General features: G+C 38.1%; 1 protein-coding gene across 1 annotated transcript in view; it reads left to right on the top strand.

Annotated features, from left to right (window-relative positions):
* The window catches only part of n4bp2 (NEDD4 binding protein 2), a 66574-nt gene that overhangs the window by 21201 nt on the left and 18412 nt on the right, over positions 1-26961 (top strand). Inside the window, exons 3-13 of the mRNA XM_078399634.1 lie at positions 3285-3409; positions 5167-5255; positions 10988-11064; positions 12514-12669; positions 14630-16908; positions 18236-18321; positions 19745-19790; positions 21507-21781; positions 22826-22947; positions 24639-24768; positions 26178-26366. Coding sequence (XP_078255760.1) covers positions 3285-3409; positions 5167-5255; positions 10988-11064; positions 12514-12669; positions 14630-16908; positions 18236-18321; positions 19745-19790; positions 21507-21781; positions 22826-22947; positions 24639-24768; positions 26178-26366 — 3574 coding nt within the window. The remainder of the gene's footprint in view (positions 1-3284; positions 3410-5166; positions 5256-10987; positions 11065-12513; positions 12670-14629; positions 16909-18235; positions 18322-19744; positions 19791-21506; positions 21782-22825; positions 22948-24638; positions 24769-26177; positions 26367-26961) is intronic.

The raw sequence follows: 26961 nt of genomic DNA, 5'->3' as shown, positions 1-26961 counted from the left end.
AAAGATGGAGGGTAGTTGTGGAAGGGTGTTGTTCTGACTGGATGTCTGTTAGCGTTGGTGTTCTGCAAGAATATGTGTTAGGGCCTCGTATTTGTGATGTAATTGATGTACATAAATATTGATAGCTTGGTTAGTGTGTTTGCAGACAACACCTAGATTGGTGGAGTTGTGGACAGTGAGGAAGGCTGTGAAAGGATGCAGCAGGGTATAGATCAACTACAAAAATAAACAAATAAATTACAGGTGGAGTTTAATCTGAGCAGGTGTGAGTTACTGCACTTTCAGAAGTTGAATGTAAGGGGAAAATATACAATTAACAGCAAAGGGATCATGGGGTCCAAATCTATAACTCCCTGAAAATGGCAACAGAGCTAGATAGCGTGGTAAAGACAGCTAATGGTATGCTTGCCTTCATTAGTCAAGCCTTTGTGTATAAGAGTCAGGAAGTCATGTTGTAGCATTATAAAATTTTAGTTAAGATCATGTGATAGGAGTAGAATTAGGCCATTCGGCCCATCAAGTCTACTCCGCCATTCAATCATGGCTGATCTATCTCCCTCCTAACCCCATTCTCCTGCCTTCTCCCCATAACCTCTGGCACCTGTACTAATCAAGAATCTATCTATCTCTGCCTTAAATATATCCACTGACTTTGCCTCCACAGCCTTCTGTGGCAAAGAATTAGTCAGATTCACCACCCTCTGACTAAAGAAATTTTTTCTCATTTCCTTCCTAAAAGAACATCCTTTAATTCTGAGGCTATGACCTCTAGTCCTAGACTCTCCCGCTAGTGGCACATCATCTCCACATTCACTCTATCCAAGCCTTTTACTATTCTGAATGTGTCAATGAGGTCCCCATCATTCTTCTAAACTCCAGCAAATATAGGCCCAGTGCCGTCAAATGCTCATCATGTGTTAACCTACTAATTCCTACATCATGTGTTAGCCTACTAATTCAGACATCAGTCTGAAGAAGGGTCTCGACCCAAAACGTCACCCATTCTCTCTCTCCTAGATGCTGCCTGGCCTGCTGAGTTACTCCAGCATTTTGTGATACCTTCCATTTGTACCAGCATCTGCAGTTATTTTCCTACACTACTAATTCCTAGGATTATTCTTGTATTCCAGAGCCAGCACATCTTTCCTCAGAAATGATGCCTCAAATAGCTCACAATATTCCAAATGCAGCCTGACCAGCGCCTTATAGAGCCTCAGCATTACGTCCCTGTTTTTGTATATAAGTCTTCTTGAAATAAATGCTAGCATTGCGTTTGCTTTCTTTACTACTGCTTCGACTTGCAGATTAACTTTTTGTGAATCCTGCACCAGCACTCCCAAGTCCCTTTGCACCTCCGATTTCTGGATTCTCTCCCCATTTAGAAAATAATCTACGCCTTTATTCCTATTACCAAAATGCATGACTCCTCACTTTGCTCCACTATATTCCATCTGCCACTTCTCTGCCCACTCTCCCAGCCTGTCCAAGTCCTTCTGCAGAGTCCCTGCTTTCTCTACACTACCTGCCCCTCCACCTATTTTTGTATCATCCGCAAACTTGGTCACAAAGCCTTCAATCCCCTCATCCAAATCATTAATATAAAACGTGAAGAGCAGCGGCCCCAGCACCGAGCCCTGCGGAACTCCGCTAGTCACGGGCAGCCAACCAGTAAAAGCCCCCTTTATGGCCACTCTTTGTCCTCTGCCATCCAGCCAACCTGATATCCATGCTAGTATCTGCCCTTTGATGCCATGGGCATTCATCTTCCTTAGCAGCCTCCCATGTGGCACCTTTTCAAAGGCTTTCTGAAAATCTAGGTATACAACATCTACTGATTCTCCTTTGTCTGTCCTGCTATTTGCTTCTTGAAAGAATTCCAGAAAGTTTGTCAGGCAAGACCTCCCCTTCACAAAGCCATGCTGACTTTGGCTTATTTTATCGTGATCTTCTAAGTACTCCGTAACCTCATCCTTTATAATGAACTCTGAAGTCTTACCAACCACCAAAGTCAGACTAACCGACCTATAGTTCCTGCTATTCTGCTTTGCTCCCTTCTTGTGCAGCGGGGTAATATTGGCAATTTTCCAATCATCTGGAACCACTCCTGACTCTTGTGATTCTTGAAATATCACTGTCAATGCCTCCACAATCTCTAAGGCCACCTCTTTCTGAACCCTAGGGAGAAGTCCATCTGGGCCAGGTGACGTATTCACCTTCAGCCCTTTCAGCTTCCCAAGCACCTTCTCCCTAGTAATATCCACTCCACTAACTTCTACCCCCTGATTCTCTTGAATTTCAGGCACGTTGCTGGTGTATTCCACTGTGAAGACTGATGCAAAAAAGTTATTCAACTCCTCTGCCATTTCTTTATTCCCCATTATCACTTCTCCTGCATTATTTTCCAGTGGTCCAACATCCATCCCTGCCTCTTTCGTACTCTTTATATAACTGAAGAAACTTTTGCTATCCTCTTTTATATTATTAGCTAGCTTACCATCGTATTTCATCTTTTCTTCCTGTATTGCCTTTTTAGTTACCCTCTGCTGTTGTTTAAAAGCTTCCCAGTCCTCTGGCTTCCCACTAATCATTGCAATGTTTTATGCCTTCTCTTTTAGTTTTACACTGTCCTTGACTTTTTTGTCAGCCACAGTCACCTCTTTCTCCCCCTAGAATCTTTCTTCCTCTTTGGAATGCGCATTCCAACATAATACATTTGGAGTACTGTGTGTAGTTTTGGTAGTCCCGTTACAGAAAGGCTGTGGAAGCTTTGGAGATGGTGCAGAATACACTTGCCAGAATGATGCCTTTCTTAGAGGGTATTCGCTATCAGGAGAGGTTGGGCAAACATGGATGTGCAGGGAATGGAGGGATATGGATCGTGCAGGCAGAGGAGATTAAGTAAACATCAAATCCAGCTGGACATTTTGGGCCGGAGGGCCTTTTCTTGTCCTGTACTGTTCTAGGATCTAAAGCAGTGCATTTCAGAGGGGAGGGGAAAGAGATTTTGGAGGTGTTCTGCGATTAAACAGCTACTTGAGCAGTTTGGACTTAATATATGTGAACAACACAGAAAGACAATAGGTTAGACTGAACTCATTATTTTCAACTCAATGAAGGACTCTGGCTTCGCCTATGTTAAAATTTACGTAGCTTCAGAAGTAAATAAAAAATCGTGCAACTTCATAAAAACACCTTTTTCTTCTAAAGCAACCATATAAGAATTTAATTATAGACCTTGAAGTAATGTTGCATAAAACTAATATGTTTCTATTGCATTGGGACAGATTGCTTGTTCAACAGGGCCCTAATGGAATAATTTTAAGCACAGATGAATATTTTTATCAAAATGGGAACTACCAGTTTAATCCCAATCTAATTGGACAAGCTCATCAGTGGAACCAAAAGAGAGGTGAGTAATTCTTGGTTTTTATTGGCATTATTTCAATATTTTAGATGATATTTATTACTGAAAATAGATACAACATGCTGGAGTAACTCAGTGGGTCTGGCAGCATCTCTGGAGGAAAGGAATAGGTGACGCTTCGGATCGAGACCCTTCTTCAAATTCCTCAGTTAACCAGCATTTTGTGTCTATCTTCGGTATAAACCAGCATCTGCAGTTCCTTCCTACACATATAACATTTATTATAATATATACTTAACACTGATAGTTAATGGAAACCATTGTTGACATCATCTTAGCAATTCAAACAATTTCAGACTTGCTCTCATAGATGTGATTAACCAAAATGGGAAAGTTTAACAGTGTTATTAAGAGGCAGTTAGTCTTTGTGTTCTAAAAGTATAGAAGTACAGGTTGACCGTTCTCATTTTCTTGTACCCAGTAAAATAAAACTGAAAAGTTCTGGAGCACCAATGTCTTTAAGCTTGTATACCGTGCAAATGATATTTTCTTGCCCCAATTTTTCACAAGATTATTTTTTTTGTGCCTATTCGATCCAGGTTTAAATCCTCTCTGGACTTGTAGATGGCACTATATTTTTACTCCTTATTACTGTTTGCTAACCACAATTTTCATTTGCAGAAACCTGCAAAATCTGGATGCATCTAGGTCCTAAGCAATATTAGGATTACTTCTGATTTTCACCATCCTTCTCTCATCCTTTAAAACTCTTATTAAAACAATTAATCATGGTCTCCAAATATTTACTTTCTTGGATCAGTCTGGAGTTTTTTAACTATTCTATGAAGTGCATTTGGGCATCTTTTTTGTGATTACTAAGAAAGTTATTCTGGAGACAATGTTGGGTTCCTGAAAACCCACCCAGTGAAACCATGGAATAGTTGAACTATAGAAACCAGGCAGTTCTCAAAATCCATTGTTGGTATGTGGTGAGGTAGTGAGGGTAGATTTGAGCACAGCACTAGGGAAATTGTGAAGGGCTCGTGTCTCTTTGCAAATCAAAAACTATCAGAATGCAGATGTTAGGTAAGTATAGCTTTGACATTTCTATGATGCTTGGCATAGATTAAATGACAGCAAGTGACACATGTTTTGATTCACGCAAGAAATGCTTACTTGGAGGAAGCTGTTGAATTGAAGGATCCACTTGCTTTAACAGAGAAGTAGGGCAACGGCAGAAATGATAGTTCGTACACCCAAGTTTAAATTTAAGAAAAAGACCCCAATGAAACTTTCTTGAATTGAAAATTTAAGAATTTTGGGTTGTGTAGAGAGGAGCATTTCTGGTTATTAACTCAGAAGGTGTCATTATGAGATGGAAGTGAAAACTAGTAAAAATACAAATTTCCAGATATAAGAAAGTATGTCAGAAAGTCTGTGACTCTAGTTTTAAGGAATATACACACATTCAAGCATGTACCAATGAGAATTCATCGAAACATCGAAAATAGGTGCAAGAGTAGGCCATTCGGTCCTTTGAGCCAGCACCACCATTCAATATGATCATGGCTGATCACCCAAAATCAGTACCCCGTTCCGGCTTTTTCCCCATATCCCTTGATTCCCTTCGCCCTAAGAGCTAAATTTAACTCTCTCTTGAAATTCAGTTGAAATCTGGGTTGAATTTCAATTACGTTTTTATTTTTGAATATTGAACTTACGTCCTAATTAATGTGCAGTGTTGTCATGATCATTGATTATGAACTTGTTGAGTAGTACTAAATTCTACTCATTTGTTTCAGCCAAAGAAGCCATGGAGAAGGGGCTTTCTCCTGTTATAATAGATAACACGAATACGCAGTCTTGGGAGATGAAACCTTATATTACCATGGTTAGTAAATGGACTTGCATGGTCGAGATGTTTTTGTAAGCATACAAGATCTCGTATAATGTCAAGTTTATTTGAAGTATCTAATATTGCTTGATATTTTCCCTCTACCTTTATGGCCACATATTTGTAATTATCATATGGTGTGGAAATAATTAAATAATGCTTTTTAAGTTGAGTTGCAGAAATATACTTACTGAGTGGTTGACTTTTTCATTGTCTAATGTATTCACTCGGTAAAGTTTTGAAGGGGAAATTGTTCTGGCAGGTGTTAGAATTTGACAAATACAATCAAGACCAGATGTGCAAACTCGAATTCTGTCCTAAAAGAAGAACAGGGAATCTGTAGGTTATCAATGTGCATTATGTTGGAGCAAAAATCTGAAGTTTTCAAGCAGAATCATTTAATTTATTTTTAATCATTTATTTTATTGCACCTGCAGTTTACAGCATTAATCTCAATATTGCAGGTAATCAAACTGTCTAACTGTTCCCAATTTCTATGTAACAATAGGACCATTTGTTAGCAATATTTCCAACAGAGAATTGGAGGAGACTAGATGCGGCAGGAAACTTAGAAAGCACTGGTTAGACTGCACTTGGAGTATTGTATGCAGTTCTGCTCGCCACATTATAGGAAGGATATGGTTGTGGTGAAGAGGGAGATTCATCAGGATGTTGCCTGGGTTGGTGAGAGATGAGTGTTTTTCCTGCAGTGAAGGCTGCAAAGGTCTTGACCTAATAAAGGTATATAAAATTATAAAAGGCAAGTATAGAATAGATAGGCAATATTTTTCCCATAGTAGGGGTATCATAAACAAGAGTATATGGGCTTTAGGTGAGAGGAAATAGTTTTAATGGAGATTTGAGGGGAAAGTCAACCCCCCCCCCACACACACACACACACACAATCAGTCTGAAGAAGGGCCCTAACTTGACATCTCACTGAACATGTTCTCCAGAGGTGCTGCCTGACCCGCCAAGTTACTCCAGCACTTTGTGTTCCTTCACATAAAATCACTATGTTTAAGGCATGTTTATAAGGCTTGGAAAGATGTGGACCTAATACAGGCAAATAGGACCAATGTAGGTAGGCAAAAAGGCCAATTTGGACAAGGAGATCTAAAGCATCCATTTCTGTGCTGTACAACTCTGACTCTAAAGGATATTAATTTTTAATAAACGACAAATCTTCGACAGAATGTGAGCGAAAATATTGAAATAGTTATTTTCTTTGAACTGTTTAAACTCATTAGGGATGTTGTAATCATTGTTCCTACTGTGACTTTAACTTTATAGTTTTATGCTGTGTGCCACACAGTTTTCAAGTCATGCATTCAGCACCATTTCATTGACCTTCATCCAATTTGCATGTAACATGTGTAATAGAGAGTTTTTGCCTTTATTCCTGATTTTTAATTTGAGCACTAGCTACTTGTACTCTTTTGATTGAATTTCCAGGTTAGACTTCTCCATGCCCATTGGTACCCAAAAAATAGATACTTCTACCACCTCTGTGCAAAGAACAGTATCTAATCCAGTGACAATAAAACCACATAATCAATGCCACATTCCTTTCAAAACCCAAACTGCTGGAGGAACTCAGTGGGTCAAACAGCATCTGGAAATGGAATGGACAACTGATGTTTTGGATTGGGGCCCACCTTCAGACTGCAGACTACATCCCTTTCTCTCCCTTGGTTGGAGTGGCCCACTGGATTGTGCTGTAATGGCCATTTTGCTCAACCTCGCTGTAATCAGAGCTGTCGTCCACCAAGTACAATTTCTGAGGTTCATCTAGCACAAAACTACCTCATTAATAGTCACACCCTTCTGCCTCCTTTAACTGACCAACTGTATATAGAAGGAATGGGCGACTTTTCGAGTCGAGACCCTTCTTCAGACTGAAGAAGGGTCTCGACCCAAAACGTCGCCCATTCCTTCTCTCCAGAGATGGTGCCTGTCCCACTGAGTTACTCCAGCATTTTGTGTCTACCTTTGATTTAAACCAGCATCTGCAGTTCTTTCCTGCACAAACTATATATAGAAATTGGAGCAAGAGTAGGCCATTTAGTTCTTCAAATATGTTGAGCAGTCAATTAATGAACAAGCTGTCTTAGACAGGGTGTTGCGCAATGAGAAAGGGTGAGTTTATAATATCATACAAAGTCTATTGTTGAAGAGTTATCCTAACATGATAAGCTTATTGGAACAAAGCATCCAGTAACTTTCACCCCTGTGTTGCACTGTCCAAATCTCAGAGAGCAGCAGGTGATTTTTTTGTTGTTGTTGCAATTAATCATTTGTTGCAAGTATGGCAGCTGTGGATCTCAAAATGTCTATGAGCTCCCACATGCTGCAGCTGCAAGACCTCGTATCCCATGGTCTACCTGTTAATTTACTGTTTATTTAATAAATACTTATCATCCTTCTATTTATATTTGTAAGTTATAATTTTGTGAACATAAGCCAGTTACCAGTTTTAGTTAAATGTATGTGGTGGATTATAACTTGGAGCAAGCTCCTCTAAGTACTGAACTGACATGGTACAACCCATCCTAATGCAAATGTATAAATGAAATGGTTCCATCACAGACTGATGTAGCAGGGTCCTTTCAAGCTCAGGTTAGGTTGTCAATCTGTACAAGAGTTGTTAAATTTTAGTTGCAACCAAAACAAATTGAAGTTGTTGTTCAGTGATTTGGTTTGGACAGTCCTTCCACTTGGTAACTTTTTGCAGTGGTGTTTTTGAAATGTAATTTAGTTGAAAATATGACAGTTACATATGCAGTGTAATGTGAAAATAAATGCACATTCAAGCTGAATTTACAGGGAGTTGCTCAACCTGAGATTATGGTATCATAAACACTTCTATACGGATTTAACAAGCACTGTGCTGTTTACTCCGTGTTTTAAGTACAGTCATTTATGACCCTTAAACATAGTTACTAACTTAGATTATATAATAAGATTATATAATACAATGCAAAAATAATGTCTCCTGCATTCTGCAATTTAGGAGATTGTGCATTCCCAAAGTCAGCCATTAATTTTCATGCCTGGTTTCCCTTTCTATGTTTGTATGAAGTAGTCAGTAGTTTTGAAATATGATAGAATAGATATGCCTCAGATAATCAGAACTTCATTGGTCTTGTTGTGCATGAGTAGTTAAGACCAAATATTTGAGGCTAAATGCTCGGGGATATGTTTATCTCTATTTTAAAAGGAAATATTATCCTTCAAATCTAAAATAGGCGCATGTCCACATTAGATGTTGAAACAATTCTATTTTAAAATCATTCTATAAACACATTGTTGCTAGGATTTGAACATAGGAAAGGTGCACTTGAGAAAGTTGATTAAAGTTTATTTAATGATTAATTATCAAAGGATACTTAAATGAAAATTAATATCACATTTACGAGCACTTAGTCTATTTTCAAAGCGTAGGTTGAACACCGATTTTCCGGCACGTGTTTCCAGGTCTTTCTAGATTATCTGTTTTTCTGGACCAACAGAGGTTACGTGATAATGAAATGACAATACATCCCAGGCACGCTAATGACACTCCTCCCGTGTCTAAAGCACCATGGAGTGCCAGAAACTTAAATAAAACAAATATAAAATGGAAACTGAATGTGAATGGAATGACCTGCCGACCCATCCCGTCTCCCCGGCCATTTAGAGCCCTGGATTCTGACCCCACTCCTGATGTAAACAAATAACTCTTTCACGACAGAGGTACACAAACGGAATGAGCGCTCGCCATCAACTATGCCATCTGTGGCCACTCAGGGAATTTCAACTGAGCTCTCATAATTTTGTCCGGATTATACGGGTGGGAATTAGTTGCCAGAAAATCGGTGATCAACCTGTATAAGATACTCTCTTTGTCACATCATTGAACAAGGAGCTGAAAAGATTTATTGCCGGTTAAAGGACTTTAACTATCCATTCAGCCAATCGTGTAAAGCATTCTCATATCTATTATCCTCGGAGACCACCTTATTTTGGTACAAGCACAAAACATGGGAAATTGTTTCACTGTTGTTTGATTCCATTGAAGCAAGTGTTTAGCTTAGTTTAGTTTATTATTTGCACATGTACTGAGGTACAGTGAAAAGTTTTTTTTTCGTGGAGAGCTATCCAGTCAGCTTTAAAACTAAGCATGATTACAATCAAACTGACAAAGAAAAGATTTTTTAATCTGAAGAAGGGTCCTGACCTGAAACGTCACCTATCCTTTTTCTCCAGACAGGCTCCCTGACCTGCTGAGTTATTCCAGAATGTTGTGTCTATGGTATAAACCAGCATCTGCAGTTCTTTGTTTCTTCATAATTACAATCAAGGATAATGGGTATAACATTTAATGCACGAAAAAGGTTCCATAAAGTCTGATTAAAGATAGTTCGAAGGTCTCCGGTGAGGTAGATGGGAGGTTTTGACCGCTCTCTGGTTGGTGAGAAGATGGTTCAGTTGCCTGATAACAGCTGGGAATAAACGGTCGCTGAATCTGGAGGTATGCGTTTTCACACTTCTGTAACTTGCCTGATGGGAAAGGGGAGAAGAGGGTGAGACTGGTCCTTGATTATGCTGGTGACTTTGCTGAGGCAGCGTGAAGTGCAGATGGAGTCAGTGGAAGGGAGATTGGTTTGCGTGATGGATTTAGCTGTGTCCACAACTCTGTACAATTACTTGTGGTCTTGGATGGAGCTTTTCCCAAACCATGGTGCGATGCATCCCGATAAAATGCTTTCTGCAGCGCATATGTAGACGTTGGTGAGGATTGTTGGGGACATGCCAAATTTCCTAAGCCTTTTAAGGAAGTAGAGGCATGGTGTGTTTCCTTGGCTATTGCTTCGATGTATCTGGTCCAGGACAAATTGCTGGTGATATTTATTCCTAAAAACGAAGCTATCAACCATCTATAGTTCAGTGCCATCAATGTACTTCACTTCCTGAATTTGATCGCAATCTCCTTTGCCTTATCTTACGTGTTTTCAACAGTTACTGGTTTACAAATACTTTGTCTCTTTTTATATTGCTTTAATTTCAATAACCTTTCCGAATATTATGATTGTAAGCTATGATTATTTTGAATATTCAACATCTGTCATTTTAAACTTAAAACGAATGTGTAGTTATTCATCCATTATAAATAAAAGTATTTAAAATAAATTTAAATAAAATAAAAAATTAAATACATTTATATTAAATAAAGATACATTTACATCGCATCTGATTTTAAAATCTGTTTGGAAAAGAAATATCAAGGTTATGCAAATTAAGTTGAAATTAAAAATCAAATACAACAATTGAGATGGACAAAAATCATTCTAGATCAGTTGTTCTTGTGATTATTGAATAGAGGTACTGAATTTGTCTGAAAAAACAGAACAAAATATTGGAACGTTATAAATCATGTTCAAATTCAAGAAGAAATGTATGTAGTCCTAGTGTTTATAGGGCAGAGCGTCTTCAAATTGCTAGAAGTATGATTTTATTTAAAAGTTTAGAGTATAACATATTTTCTAGAATAAATCTTAGAATAGTCATTAATGTGTCATCTTGCATATCTATTATGTATAATGTTAATGTGTTAAGATGCCAATATATAATTTTTGAGAACTGATTTTTAAGGTAGTTTGATGCTCTGGTTTCTGTTTGAAAAATACACTTACCTGCCTCCAATGAATTTGTTCTGTCTTTTTGATAATTGTATTTGTTTTGTAAAGGCTTTTAAACACAATTATAAAGTGGCATTTCGTGAACCAAATACTTGGTGGAAATTTAAGCCACGGGAGCTTGAAAGGTAAGCTTACTTATTTCCTCCGTCATTGTCCTGTAAAGTTTGTCATGTAACAACACTGTTTAATTTACTCATGATTCATTTACATGAATGAAAGTAAATTACTTCATGAATATTCAAATTAGACAATAGACAATAGGTGCAGGAGTATGCCATTCGGCCCTTCGAGCCAGCAATGTGATCATGGCTGATCATTCTCAATCAGTATCCCGTTGCTGCCTTCTCCCCATACCCCCTGACTCCGCTATCCTTAAGAGCTCTATCTAGCTCTCTCTTGAATGCATTCAGAGAATTGGCCTCCACTGCCTTCTGAGGCAGAGAATTCCACAGATTCACAACTCTGACTGAAAAAGTTTTTCCTCATCTCCGTTCTAAATGGCATTCCCCTTATTCTTAAGCTGTGGCCCCTTGTTCTGGACTCCCCCAACATTGGGAACATGTTTCCTGCCTCTAACGTGTCCAACCGCTTAATAATCTTATACGTTTCGATAAGATGCACTCTCATCCTTCTAAATTCCAGTGTATACAAGCCTAGTCGCTCCAGTCTTTCAACATATGACACTCCCGCCATTCCGGGAATTTACCTAGTAAACCTACGCTGCACGCCCTCAATAGCAAGAAGATCCTTCCTCAAATTAGAAACAAGAGTCGGCCTCATTGACCTAAGTCTGCTCGCCATTCAATAGGACACGGCTGATCTGATAGTAATCTCAACTTTGCATTTCATTATACCTGCAGTACCTACTTTTCAATCAAACCTACTCTGTACACTCTTTCCTCCTAAAACAATCTACCCACTCCTGAACAGTTTTTCACAATAACTTTTGTTGTGCGACATTATCAAATGCCTTAAATCTTAAGTATAGTGTGTCCCGCAGTTCCCTTTTACTCACGGTAAATATAATATCTTAAAATATTTAAAGATACAATTAATTGGTCAAACATAATTTTGTGCACAATGCTGAACGCTGATATTTGACATTAAAAATATTGTTCAGAAAATGTAGTAGTTCTGGCTCTTCCACCTTTCTGTTCCAAAATACGGTATAGAATGTCATATCTTATGTTGATGGTGATGTATTTAATCAGTTTGGAATGTGTCACTTGTAATTTATTATGCCTTTTGGTATCGCCCTGTATATATCCCTAATTTTGGCAGCAGTATAAAGTATTGGGAAGAAGCACTGTGCAAAAGCATACTGCATTGGACACTGAAAATATGAAATAAAACAGAAAATGATAAAAATGCTCAGCATGTCAAGCTACCTCTATATGAACAGAAAGAAACTGCTAACTCGAAAGAACTGAGCTTCTAGTAACTGCTCCGATTAAATGACTAAAGCCAATTTTGCACTTTATTAATTTTTTTACTTAATAAATTTATTGGAACCAATTTTCTCTTGTATTTGGTTATCAAATGTGTGCATTTGAAATTGTCTGTTTTCTTCATAGACGGAATGTACATGGTGTGTCAAAAGAGAAAATTAAAATAATTTTAGCCCATTATGAGCGTCATGTAACGATCAGCACTGTAATGGCTTCATCACAACCTACCTTCCCTGAAAAAAAAGCTATAGAGCTATATCCTGCTGAAAAAACTGAACCTGGGTGAGTGATGTATTGTGCAAAAACTGATTATCAAGAAATACCAAAACGATTTCAATTTTAATTTTCCACAGAATTCTGAATTGGAGGCTGAAAACATTGATCTGGATTTTGTCTATACTTCTGCATGGAACTGACAACAATCCTTGGTATAAATGCTGTTAAGTTTCAAGCTCATATCCTGATTTCATTTGCCAAGCTTTAGCAGCAATTTCTCAGATGCAGCATTCCATAGGAGGTCTTCCCACAGAGTCCAGTGTCAGAGCAGGATCTTGACTAACATTCCCCAACAATTATATTGGAGAGACACAAGAGACTGCAGATACTGGAATCTGGAGCAAAAAAACAAACTGCTGGAGAAACTCAGTGGGTAAAGCAGCATCTATGAAGTGGGGGAGTTGGGGGGGGGGGGGGTGGGAGAGCGGAAGAGAAGGAATTGTTGACATTTCAGGTCTCGACCATGCATCAAAACAAGGGAATTTGCATTTGGAATCTGCCATCCGCTGCCTATTTATTTGAATAGAGATTGTAGGAATGGGAAGATGGTTAAGGTAAATTGTATTTTTTGAAATTTATTTGTGTTTTGTTTGTTTTTTACATCTATTTTGTTTTTAATCTTGGGTTTTTTTCAGTACTGTGCATAGTTACGATCAGGGCCGTTTTTACAGCATTATGGGCCCCCGGGCAAAGCAGTGTACTGGGGCCCCTATTACTCTCCCCCATCCCCCTTTCCCTACCAGTCCCCCCCTGTCGTGCCGGCGAAAAGCACTTAGCGATGGATTTAGGGTGCTACATTGTTGCGAAAAGCACTTACAGATCGCTGTGAGAAGCACTTAGTGACCGAAAATGTTGCGAAAAAAACACTTATTGAACCTACATTTTTAAAGTAGTATTTATTTATTGCAAATCACTTAACATACACAGATCAGCATGGGGCCCCTATGCTCGAGGTCCCCCGGGCAAGTGCCCATCAGGCCCATGCGTTAAGACGGCCCTGGTTACGATCCCTTTATTTAAGAAGGGTGAATTGGCATTCCAAAAGAGATCCACTTGGCTAATTCTGAAATGAGAGACTGTCCTATCACAACTGGCTAAAGTAATTTGATCTGCATTATTTGTAGTTCAAAACAATGAGGGGTGATCTTATTGAAACATATAGCATCCTAAGGGCAATTTTACAGAAGCCAATTAACCTACAAACCTAGAGCACCCAGAGAAAGCCGACGCGGTCACCGGGAGAATGTGCAAACTGCAAATGGACAGACAGCACCCGAGGTCACCGGGAGAATGTGCAAACTGTAAATGGACAGACAGCACCCGAGGTCTGGATTGAACCCAGGTCTCTGGCACTGTGAGGCAGCAGCCACCGTGCCACCCGTAATCATCCAAACTGTGTTGATTGCAGTCATAGTACCTAACTTTGTACATTCCTTCAGTAATGAAAATTGCTGTCAATAACCTTTTGGAGATAGACGTCTGAATTTGCTTTCTCACGCATTCACTCTCGCATCCTGGTGATAGTATTTACCCTTTTGTGTGCTTGCTGTTAATCAACATGGTATTTACTTGCTCATTCAAAAAATGAATTTAGATATTTTCGGTGTTGTAGAATGGCAAATAGGAGTTGAGTGTATTTTCTACCCACCTTTCTGCAAAATGGAAAATTCAAGAGATGTTTTAAAAACAAGTTAAATGTTAATGTACCATATTTAAGGGGGGGGAGGGAGAATGTTCTGCTCTGCTCACTGATAAAACAGGTAGTGTTCAATAAGGACAATAAGATTTTCTAAAATTTTGATTAAGCACCAATGATTAAATAAGTTCCAGCATTTTCTTTCTATCTTCGTTTTAAATTTATTATTATAATTGCTTTATTTATCACAATTTTTAATGGGCTTCGAGCAATCCAGTTCCATCTTTATTTGAGAATAGGTTCATTACTATTTTTATTTGCTTCATGTAGAGCAATAAATGGACCAACAGGACCAGCCACATCTCCAGACCGCCAAGATTCACCTTGCACCCTGATACCAGATTTAAGTTGTGCAGAAGATCTGTCAGCTATTAAAACAAATATAGTATCATCTGATAACTTGGTACAACGTTTATGTTCATCTGCAGATGTTCCCAGTCAAAGTAGAAAATGTGAGACTGGACATGACACTGATAATAGTACAAAATATTCAGAATGTTTAAGTGGAGAGAAGGTACGCAAAGCAGACCAGACTGCCGGATTAGATGTGAGCAATTATAATTTTTCTGAAACAGAAGATGAGAAAAGAAGATTAACAATTGTATCTGAGACTGAAGCAACAGAAAGTACCAACCCCCGGTGCTTTGGGGATTCAACACATGATAATTCACCAGCTACATGTAGTATATCTGGTCAAGAAATCAGAAAGGGAAAATGGCAAAGTGTCGATAGTGCAAATAATGAAAGAGAAGGAACACCAATACTGCTAGATGAAGGGGAGTCCTCAGGGAAAAGCACTTCAACTAAGATGGAATCAATGGTTTTGGAACAATCTAGCAATAGTGAAACCATATCTTTAAATTTTGTTGGAGATTGGCCTGTTGTAGAAACACCAAAACCTCAAGATCAGAGAAAAAGACGACTCAGGAAGGCATCAGAACTAACTGCCACAAATATGCATAATGTAAATCAATCTAGTAATTTTGAGTCTGTCATTACAAGTGATTCATTAAAGTACGCTACTCTTAGTTTGATGGAGCAGGATAATGTAGATAAAACCTCAAATGAATCAAACAGTTGTCAGGTTTCCGAGGATGGTTTTGATGATGATATACTGTCTTCAGTTGCTGAAAACTCTACTTCGGAAAGCAGTTATGAAAATGGTGAGGATCCAAAAAATCCAGAAATTTCTGAAGAGCAAATTTCAGAGGCCTTGTCTGAAAACCATATAAATAAAAAATCTTGGCAGAACAAAAAGGTGGGAAAAGCATGTAAACTGGCACTAACATTCACTAGTAACAGCCCAATCTCTGAAGAATTTCCAGAGCCTGCGCCATTAACTTTAGATCAAGTGGAAAACTCGATTGTAAATGCAGAGAGGTCAAGACAGGCCAACTCATCTCAAACAACACCTGATGATTTTGCTGTCCTGTGGAGAATTGAGAAAGAAAACACCAGTTCTGCTGAGTATAAAATATTGATAGGAATTTCAAATGGAATTAAACCAATCAACTTGGATGCAACAGCTAAATCCATAAATCCTAATGTATCAGTGCCCTACAGAGTAATGCATGATAAAAGCACGTATGTAGATGAAAACGACTTTATGAATAGTGAAGAGAACCTGCAGATACTTAGTGATTGTTTTAAATCTATTCCCTTTGAAGATCTGAATGATTTATATGAGAAATGCAACAGAGATGTAGAATGGACAACCAATTTATTGCTCGACTCTGGTATGAAGCTTTCAAATGAAAGCCCAACAAATGATCAGTCAGGTTCAGACCATGACCTTTCCAGCAGCAATGTTGAAGAAAAGAACCAAGTACCGCAAACAGAGGAAATAGATTTGAGTGAAGAGGCACGTGACAGATCTGGGTGTGAAGTAAATCAGTTGCCCGTTGGTAATACAAAGGTTGTGGACCTATCTGATCAATCATCAGAGACTAATACAGAAAATGACTCTGTGGAATGTGTAGAATCTTGTCTTGATATTGAAACCATAAACCCATTACCTGACAATACTAGAGAACCTATAAATGTACCTGAGGAGTTGAAAAGTAAAAGTCTTGTATTGAGTAATGCTGGCCTGACATTTAACATTGAGTATGACCAGTTTACCAATTCTCCTAAGGAATATCATGAAGGAGAGGAACAGAGTGAATTATTGTTCAAGAAGAATTTGGTCAATAATGAAGTTGTGTGCATGAAGGATGATGAATCTGAAACTTCAAATGGAAACAATAAAAAAGAAACAAACAACTTGCCTGAATGTGCAGATATAAATGAGACAACTTCAATGTTGACAAAGGAACTGAATACCTACGTAGATAGTGTGGCAGAAAATCAACCCAGCTCTGATGTTGTAAATAACTCTGTGCAAGAGGAAAATGGAAATGAAATGATGACTATCAAAGATGGAAGCCCGAATTGGGATGGTTTAGGGTTGTACTCTGATTCAATACAGATTCAGTCTTTAGAATTATGTTTGCCACCAGAACTGGCAATTCAACTCAATGACCTGTTCGGATCAGTAGGTCTTGATCCAGGTAGGATCCATACAGATGTTTATTCTACATTGAATCTGTGATCGATTTATTTTGTTCGTATTTTAAAACAAATTAAAAATGACAATATATTGCACAAAGTACCAGTTTTTAACATTTCAGAACCATACTTAAAAATATTTCCTTGAAATTAATTTTAATAATATCAATATTTTCTAGTGAGACGCAATATTGATGGGCAGCATTATGCTCTGTTTTATGAGTTATGTAAAGCTCATTTCTAGTCCATTTTGTCAATGCTCTGAAATGATAGTATTTCTGGCCATTTTTTTGTATATAAATATAATTTCCAAGTAAAGAGAATTCTGATATTTCCAAGATGCTTCATACCATAAATATATTTTGGTAATGTAAGAATAAATTAGAGGCTGTTGGGTGCATGGAGAGGTTGGACAAACTTGGTATGTTTCTCTGAACGTCAGAGGTTGAGGGAGACCTGATGAAAGTGTATAAAATTATAAGAAACAGATAGTGTAAACAGTGAGAACCTTTTTCCCGGGGTGGAAATGGCAAAGACTGGAGGGCATATCTTTAACGTAAGATGGGCAAAGTCTAAACAAGCAAATTTTTACACAGAGCAGTGGGTGCTTGAAATGCACTGCCAGGGATGATGGTGGGAAGGCTTTTAGATAGGCACATGGAGGGATATGGATTACGTGCAGGCAGATGAGATTAGTTTAACGTAGCATCCTGTTCAGTATTTACATTGCAGTCCAAAGGCCCTGTTCCTGTTTATGTTAATATAATTTGGCCCATAAATCTCATTACAGTAAATTCATTTCTGGTTGTTCTGTCATGGATTTCCATTTTAACTCTCCTTATCCCTCCAATCTGTGCCCAAAAGTCTATCTGTTGATCTCCCACATTGAGATGGTATTATTTTCCCTGGCTTATGGATAAGGTTTTTTGCACTTCAGGATGTAACTGAATTCTGTAGCATTTATTTTTACCATTTTGCTCCTCCTTGAACACTACTTAAATCATTTATATAAATAATTTTGTCATTGACATTTAAACAAATAGTCTCGATAAATTTTAAGTCTGGGTATCAGGTTTCAGCCTGCACATTAGTAGTCACTGAACATTGAATAAATAATTGGTTCATGGGCACACTTCATGGAAAGATTCCCTGAATTCAAGGAAGTTATTTAAAGATAGATTAAAATCTTTAAAATGCTTTTTTTTTTTTAAACAAATAATGCAGTTACTTTCCTGTTTTAAAGTTACATTTATTTTATCCACCATTTGTAATAATGTGCACTTGTTAAATTATGACTTTTTTTCAACTATGACCATTATTGCTTCTTAGATTCTTTGACTCCAGAAGAATGTGTTGTACAAATAGATCTGAATTTGGCAAAAATTATTCATCAGAAATGGAAGGAGACCGTATTGGTTAGTAGAACTTTTATTCGGTTTATATTCTTATCTGGGCTTCAGACCTTATGCTGGCTCATCTCAATTCTACTCATTTTATACAAGGTTATTCAGAGCTGTGTTGCAAAGATTCTAATGTTCAGCAAGATATGTTCTTTGTTTGCTAATGTTGGCTACAGTTAAGCAGCAATTCAATTTTAAGATTTTCATCTTTTCAAATCTTCTGTGGCCTCGCCTATCTATATCATGCTTCAATCATGTCTGGCCAAATGAACCTCAAGGTACTTTTATTTATCTTTGTAAGGCCTCTCCCTTATCCCCAAAATGTAATTATTCCATAAAGATTGAAAAACTAAAAACTGAAAATCTCAAGTAAAACCAGAAAATGTTCACTCAGCGGGCCTAGCAGCATTTGTGGGGAGTTAGTCATAGAATCATACAGTGTGGAAAAAGGCCCTCTGTCCCATCTTGCCCACGCCGACCAACATGCTACATCTACACTAGTCCCACCAGCCTGCCTTTGGCCCATATCCCTCTAATCGTCCATGTACGTGTCTAAATCTTTCTTAAAGAGCCAATGTTTCAGGTCGTGCTCTGATGAGAGGTAATTGAATGGAAATGTTAACTTTGCTTCTCCATCCTCAGGCGCTGTCTGCCTGCCGATATGGGTGTATGGGGGAGAAGGCAGGAACGGGGTATTGATTGAGAATGATCAGCCATGATCACATTTGATGGTGGTGCTGGCTCGAAGGGTCAAATGGCCTACTCCTGCACCTATTGTCTACTGTCTATTGCTGAGTATTTCCAGCATTTTCTGTTTTAGTCCCCGCCATTGAAGGCTGTTTCTTCATCTGCCAAAGACCTAAATGTTGAAATGTCCCACTATTTCTCTACTGTCTTTTCCCTTCCAATAGGGCACTACTACTGGCCTCTTTAAAGCATTTGGTCATCTGGCGCAGTGTCTCCCATTGAAGTTTTCCATCAGTATTTCTTGATCCACAGTACTTTAGTGGTGGGAAGTTCTACCTTGTTAATGATTTTGTATAAATGGAAGTTGTTGAGTTGTGAAGTTGAAGTTCAGTTATTCTTAACTGTTTATAATTTTCAGCAGTTTTTGCCCATTAATAGTCAGCTACTAACTCCACATTTTAACTTGATTTGTATGTGAATTCTGTTAAAGGCAGTAGCAGTGAAGCCTCTAGTGGAGCTGGGTTTCACTGACCAGAACTTCCAGATTTCCATATTTAATAAAGCATGTCTATTCTGTCAGTTTATACAACTGCAATGCCAAGCTGTGATCTTGTAACTTTTTCCACTGAAACTTCCGGTCCCATATGTGGCTTTATGTTTGTTGAATTTAACAACTATGAATTTACTTCGTATGTAGTTAAATTGTTTGATTGGTGTATCTTATTTGGATGCCACTTATTCTCTTTACTAGAAGCGACAAAAACAAGAATCTCTGTCTTATCAACTCCTGTCGGAAGGTAATAAATATTATTTATTACTTCACTAATTATGTAGAAGTGATTGTCTTTCTTATGATATCATGAAAGGGAAGTGTACACAAATAAAATTGAAGAAAAGGAGAAAGAGTTACCTTGAGGTTATAGTGTTGTAATGGAAATGCAGGCAGAAGCTTTCAATCTTGTCATTACAACTTGTAATGTTTAATTCAGCAAATTGATAATGTTTCTGATAACAGAAGAAATATAATGCAGAATTAGTGCAAAACGTAATTTGTTAATTCCTTCATGAAAGGGAGTCTTCAACTCCTGACTTATGTTGTCAAGGTTTATGCCTGCACCATTAGGAATACATATCCACCACATATGGAGTTGCAAGGTTTACAGTCAAACAAGAATGTCCTGGGACCCCTTAACACTAGCTCAAGACTGCACACGTTTTACACAGTAACTATCCTCTTGACTCTTCCATTATGTAAATTAGGGAGAGAAAAACACACTACAGACATTATGTGTGAAATCTGTACGGTGGCACAGAGTGCCTTTTCCACTTAGCAGACATGAAGGATAATCTAATTACCCAAAACACAATTAAAGCATTGAACACTCAGTTACCTTAAATCATATGGTGCAGAACTATGCATATATTTGTGACATGTATAGCATATGTCTCAAACTCACTGCTCTCAACACTGGATCATCTGGCAAATAGAAGTTTCAGAACATTATTAAACTTGTTCAACTAGAAAACAGGAAACATAGAAAATAATTGCAGGAGTAGGCTATTCGGCCCTTCGAGCCCGTACCGCCATTCAATATGATCATGGCTGCTCATCCAAAATCAGTACCCTATTCTTGCTTTTTCCCCATATCCCTTGATTCTGTTAGCCCTAAGAGCTAAATCTAACTCTCTCTTGAAAGCATCCAGTGAATTGCCCTCCACTGCCTTCTGTGGCAGAGAATTCCACAGATTCACAACTCTCGAGCTGAAAAAGTTTTTCCTCATCTCAGTCCTAAACTAGTTACTCCAGGTACTTATAAATTATTTGATTACATGTATGGATACAGGTTTTGATTGTGAATGAAAGATGAGAATGGTATTTTTATGTGTCAGTATCAAGTAGTCCTGTCGAAAACCGTGTGCAGTGGGAGTCGAAGAGAAATTTCTGCAATGACGATGTGTTTGAGACCAACTCTGCAATATCACTGAAGGCACTTGACAAGAAACGAACTGTGGCCCAACTATCTTTAGTTGTTTCTTGAATTATAATTCTTGCATCAAAAAGTTGAGGGTGAGATTTGCTGCTGTTTCCAGAATATTTAACCCTAAGTAAGACTGCAGCTAATAATTTTTTTATTAAGATATTATATTTTATTCTCGAGTATTCCTCCACCAGTGATTTGAGGAGAAACTATTGCTGTGCCTTTGCTGTGAAAGTGATTTAAAGGAAATATAAATCCAACAATGGATAGAAGTGAAACTGGTTTATATTCCTTCGTGATATGAGAGCTTGAACTCAAATTTGCTGTTCTTAAAATAACATATAAAGGTCAGGAACTTGTTTTGGTTTATCATGGGCGTGAATTTGTTGTGTTACCCAAACTTAATAAACGTTTGCTATGGACTGCATTCACTTTCAATCATGTAATATATACATTTGAATTTCATTGGATTGTGCTGTCATTTGGGGTCATAGATAAAGTAGCTGCTAAAAACTTATAATGTTTCTTTTTTAGGTGGCAGTTTATCTGAAAATTTAACATGGGATCCTGATCCTGAGGCTGAACTGGAAGAAGAGACTCCTGTTCCTTCTACGATTCAAACATATGATAACAAACAGCCAAAGAGAAAGACTGGAAGGAAGGTTGTCCCTTTATCCCTTTCCTCGGCTACTGCGACTGATGGGACGGAATGCTTTCCATTCATGGATCATTGGAGTGCTCGGGTTCCTAGTGTGTCATTACGAGATATCATGACTGAGGAAATGGATTTTCAGATAAAACAACATCAGGTATGCATACGGCTCCAGATTTATTGCCCTCACTATCCAAATCTGAAACTGCAGATGTCAAATAGAAGAGGTGGTAGATATTTGTAATTTTCATTCATTATATTTGTTTGGGAATATGAAACAAAACAATACCCAGGATTGTCATTATCTACACTTTTAGATTGAGTAGGGCGGCACGGTAGCGCAGCGGTAGAGTTGCTGCTTTACAGCGAATGCAGCGCCGGAGACTCAGGTTCGATCCTGACTACGGGTGCTGCACTGTAAGGAGTTTGTACGTTCTCCCCGTGACCTGCGTGGGTTTTCTCCGAGATCTTCGGTTTCCTCCCACACTCCAAAGACGTACAGGTATGTAGGTTAATTGGCTGGGTAAATGTAAAAATTGTCCCTAGTGGGTGTAGGATAGTGTTAATGTACGGGGATCACTGGGCGGCATGGACTTGGAGGGCCGAAAAGGCCTGTTTCCGGCTGTATATATATGATATGATATGATATGATATTGTCAGAACAGCTTTTTCAGCCTTCAGTAATAAGGGTATCACATGTATATGCTTGCTTAGAAAACTGTAGAGATGTGTTAAGTCAGCTGCAAGTGATGGAAATGGTAACTGCCACTTTATCATAATGAATATTACAGTTGTGGGTTAGAATTCCATGCCGTTGATGGACCTCTCAAATGATAGTGGTGGTTTATTTTCTGTTGCTGAGAGAATATATTTAAACATATTTTGAGTTATTTAAATATTACTGTAGATTATTTCATGTGAGGTCATTTGAGCTACTCTGGTCAATATAGTCAAAGGTTCAAAGAGACTTTATTCTCAGTAACCTTTCTTGTCTACATTTTTAAGAGGGAAGAGAATGGAATTGAGACTCATATTGTGGTGTAAGAAGAATTGCTATTGATCGCAAATTGTACTGACAACATATTCAATATAATGGAATTAACATGCTTCACTAAAGTTGCAGTACTTGCATCATTTATCAAATGAATCTTAAATTATTTAATAATTAACTTTCACATCTGATTTTCTTTATCTTATGTAGTGCTTTATGAATTCAGTCTTGTCAACAAAGGATTGTGCAACTAAACTAAAGGAGAAACGCCTCCTGGAGATGTTCCCAGGCATTGATAAGCACTTCATTATGGATATGTATAAAGACAACAAGTGAGCTTCAATTGAAATTTAATGCTACTGTAATTGTTATTTTTGATATAATGTGTTCCCACAGTCTTAAATCATATATTCAGGATATGCTCAATCTTGACTCGTAACCATTCAAATCTTCAGTGATTTGTTCTTCATTCTTGTTTCGACCTTCTGTTATTTCAGCTGCTTTCTTTGCCAAAAGCATAAATAACCTAGAACTTTGAAGCCTAATGTTTGATGCCTAATTGTTGCAAATGTCAAATCTATTATAAGAATTTACTCACATATCTTATGGAGCACTCTAAATAGAACAATTAGAATTCACAGTTCTCATTTAAACAAAAATCCTTATGAAGCATGATTTTTTGCATATATTATATAATTCAGCTTAAAAGTACTCATAAGGGTCATTTTAGACAATAACTGAAATAGAGCGCAAAGCTCTTTAATTGCCTCTTTTTTCCAGTAATCTGTTACTTTTTTTTACTGTATAAATTGTAGCTTACTTTTCTATACTTTTCAACAGAAAAATACTTCATCTGAATTTTATCATATATGAAACAATAATAATGATCATAGTTTGAACAGTGTGATTTTGAGAACCAACCCTCGCCTCCCCCATTGCAATGCTCTGTTTCCCTTGAAGAGAGAGCTTTCAAGAGAGAGCTAGATAGAGCTCTTAAGGATAGCGGAGTCAGGGGGTATGGGGAGAAGGCAGGAATGGGGTACCGATTGAGAATGATCAGCCATGATCACATTGAATGGTGGTGCTGGCTCGAAGGGCCAAATGGCCTAATCCTGCACCTATTGTCTATTGATTATTGCCTATTGAATAAAGCCTTCTCCAGCCATCACACCCCTTCCTAATCTTCTCACCATTTCCAGCTTGCCTCTGATTCTGATCATACATATACATGATTCTGGAGTTGTTGAGTAGCTACAACCTGAAAATCATTTCCTCTCCTTTTGTCACTGAGGAGGAAGAAAATCATCTCCAAGTTACTATCTACTGTATTCTTCAGTCCTGACATTCTTGCAGTTGGCTCTCTGTTTGTTGTGGTACTTCTGGTGTTGTTGAATCACTTCACACATTTGTTCATTCTCTGCTACCGCCATTGCTTCTCTCCCTTAATACCCTGCATAGCCTCAACTTATGCACATGTGGTTCTTATTGACACCATTTCCATTAAACAGGTCACCAATGGCAGCATCACTTGCAAGAATGGAATCATTTGTGGACTGATCATGCCCTGTTCTATTTCAATTCGTCACTGCCTCTGTATTCTGGGAAACTTGTTCAATATTCCATCCTGGAGAAGGGATATTTCCCCCAACACAATATTCAGAATACTCTCCATTGTATTTTGATTGTGAGCTGAGTTTGTCCTTGTCTTTATCCTGCAAAACGTCTGTGTAATTCTATCTTTAACGTTATTCATTTCCATTGTCTTTGTTTGGTGTTTTTGCCTCCATGGTCAATTATTTGAATTTTCTATCATTATACAAAATTGACCTCTTACTGACCAACACCATGTCCTGTTCACATGTCTTGATGATCATGCAGCCAGTTTTAATTGTCCGTTTTGCCTCTGTGATGATTATTGGGATGCATGTCAGTATTAAAGGTGCAGGATAAATGCATTTTCATGAATTGATTATTGCTCATGATTCTTTCATGATTTGCTTCAATTAATTTTGTTTTACTTTAGCTATTCCTTTGAACAGACAGAACAGTTTTTGAAGTCAGTATTCGACTGTGATCTAGAGACAACAAAAGGCATAACAGTTCATGATGGTACTCATCCAACTGAATTGACTGTGAGCCAGCATAAAGATAAGGTATATTGTGGATTAAAATTGTTTAGAATTTGAAGTGCCCAGTGTATGTAATCCCTGTAATTTATTTGTTTGGTGCCTTCAGAGAAATAAAAGGGCTTGGAATCATTACAAAAAACAAAATACCTTCAGATGCTGTAAATCTTCACGAATAAAATAGTGGAATACTTGATCAGATCAAGCAGCATCTGTGGATCGAGAAACAGTTTGTGTTTTGGATGTTTTAAGTCACAGTGTGGGGTAGAAGAAGGGAGGGCAGAGAAAATGTCTGTGATACAGTATGGTGGAGATTAAAATGTTCCCGGGTGACACAAAATACCATCCAAGAGAGGCAGTGAATACTTAATTAATCACTGCTGATCTTTGTGGAAGAGTGTAAACTGAAGGAAATGAAAGTAGTCAGTAGAAAAATAAAATGTTGGAACCTTGAGATGCAGAACACAGCAGCTGCTGGAAATCTAAAATTTAAAAAAAGTTTTAAAACACCCTGCAGATTAGGCAGCATCTATGCAGAGACAAAAAAACGGAGTTAATGTTACAGATGATCTTGCACAGAACTAATCAATTCTGACACAAAATTAGTGTTTATGTCAAATGCTTTATTTCAAATACTGAGTTGAGTTTATGATGATGTTTACATCTCTATTTTTCTAAGCTCAACTTTGATCAGGCAGGACTGGAACTTTTTAAATAAATACAAATAATCAGTGCTCTTCAGTTTTATTGCTGGGTAGAGATATTTATGGCATATTCAATGTTTAAGGTGGCCCTTGCACTGGTGAGCTGTGAGGGAGCACATCGAACTAAAGCTTAATTGTGGCCTTGAGCCCAGTAGACAGTGGGTTACCATTCCAACCCAGTGCTGGAGCAAACTGAAGGCATTAAAAGCAGAAAACTAGGGGAAGCAGTAGGTCCTTTAATTCTTCATTTAATATGATCATGGCATATCCTCAATGTCAGTACCATGTTCCAAATCTCTCCCATATTCCTTCTTGCCTTTTGCAGCTAGAAATAAATCTACCTCCTGAAATTCATTTAGCAGTTTGTCCTCCATAACCTTCGGTAGCAAAGAATTCCACTGGTTCCTCACCATCTGAGTGAAGACATTTTTATTCCCACAACAAAGTCCATTGAAAGCTGCAGGTCTGTTTGAGCCCTGTATTGAAATAACACCTCTTACCAGTCGGTCTTGATTAATAAACCCAAATGTATATCCCGGGTTATAGGTCAATATCAAAATTGACAAGTTCTTGGTTTGGGACCAGGATTGGTTCTATTAGTGATCATTGCTAAGTTTTATTATCATGATCTGTACATCTCGCTAAGAATGTATAGCAATACATTGGGTTAGCATTGGGTTCTGTCAAATTTACCTCGGGTCCAATAAAATCTTGTGCTTTTGTTTGCTTTAGGCAATTATGACCAAAGACATAAAAGAATTTCGAAGTGAGCGCGTTTTCCAGGATGTAGAATACCCTGATTATGAAGATTATCGGGTTGAAGCAGCACTGCATCGTTGCAAGCAGCAAGATTGCTTCAGTAAAGCTGCAGAAGCTCATAGAAGGGATATGAAAACAGTTGCCACATATTATGCACAACAGGTGAGTACGCACTTAAAGGGAATGAAGGTCAAATAGTTGACTTATTCTGGTATGGGCTCCTAAAAATTAACCAAACTGAAAGTGCAACTTCTGTGCAAATAAATTGAACTGTTTGAGCCAAGTGCTGTTGTACTTCGTGGTCCGGTACCTGTTGTACCTTTAGTGACTCTGGACGGACCACAAGTACACGTGTGTAAAAGGTTACATTGCTGGAGCTCAACTCCAAGCTGTTTATTCCGTGGCCACCTGGAACCAGAGTGGCCACCTAATCACATCATTATCTTATATACACATTACTACACAGGCAAACAAAGTAGTCCTTGGGATACAACAAAGTAGTCCCTACAATATCACAACATCCTCCTTGTCTTATATAAAATCTTTGTTCTACTTTTGTTTGCTTGGGCTTTTCCTTTATCTTTCTAGGGCTAAAATACATTTATTAAACACAACAAAAACACAATTGCTTTTTTCGCCATCATGGTGGTCACTCCTCTGTGGGAGTTCACTCATCTCCGGGTGGTCAATAGACAATAGACAATAGACAATAGGTGCAGGAGGAGGCCATTCAGCCCTTCGAGCCAGCACCGCCATT

Source organism: Rhinoraja longicauda, chromosome 1 (assembly GCF_053455715.1).
Source record: "Rhinoraja longicauda isolate Sanriku21f chromosome 1, sRhiLon1.1, whole genome shotgun sequence".
Classification (NCBI taxonomy): domain Eukaryota; kingdom Metazoa; phylum Chordata; class Chondrichthyes; order Rajiformes; family Arhynchobatidae; genus Rhinoraja; species Rhinoraja longicauda.
This window is presented reverse-complemented; position numbering and strand designations above follow the sequence as displayed.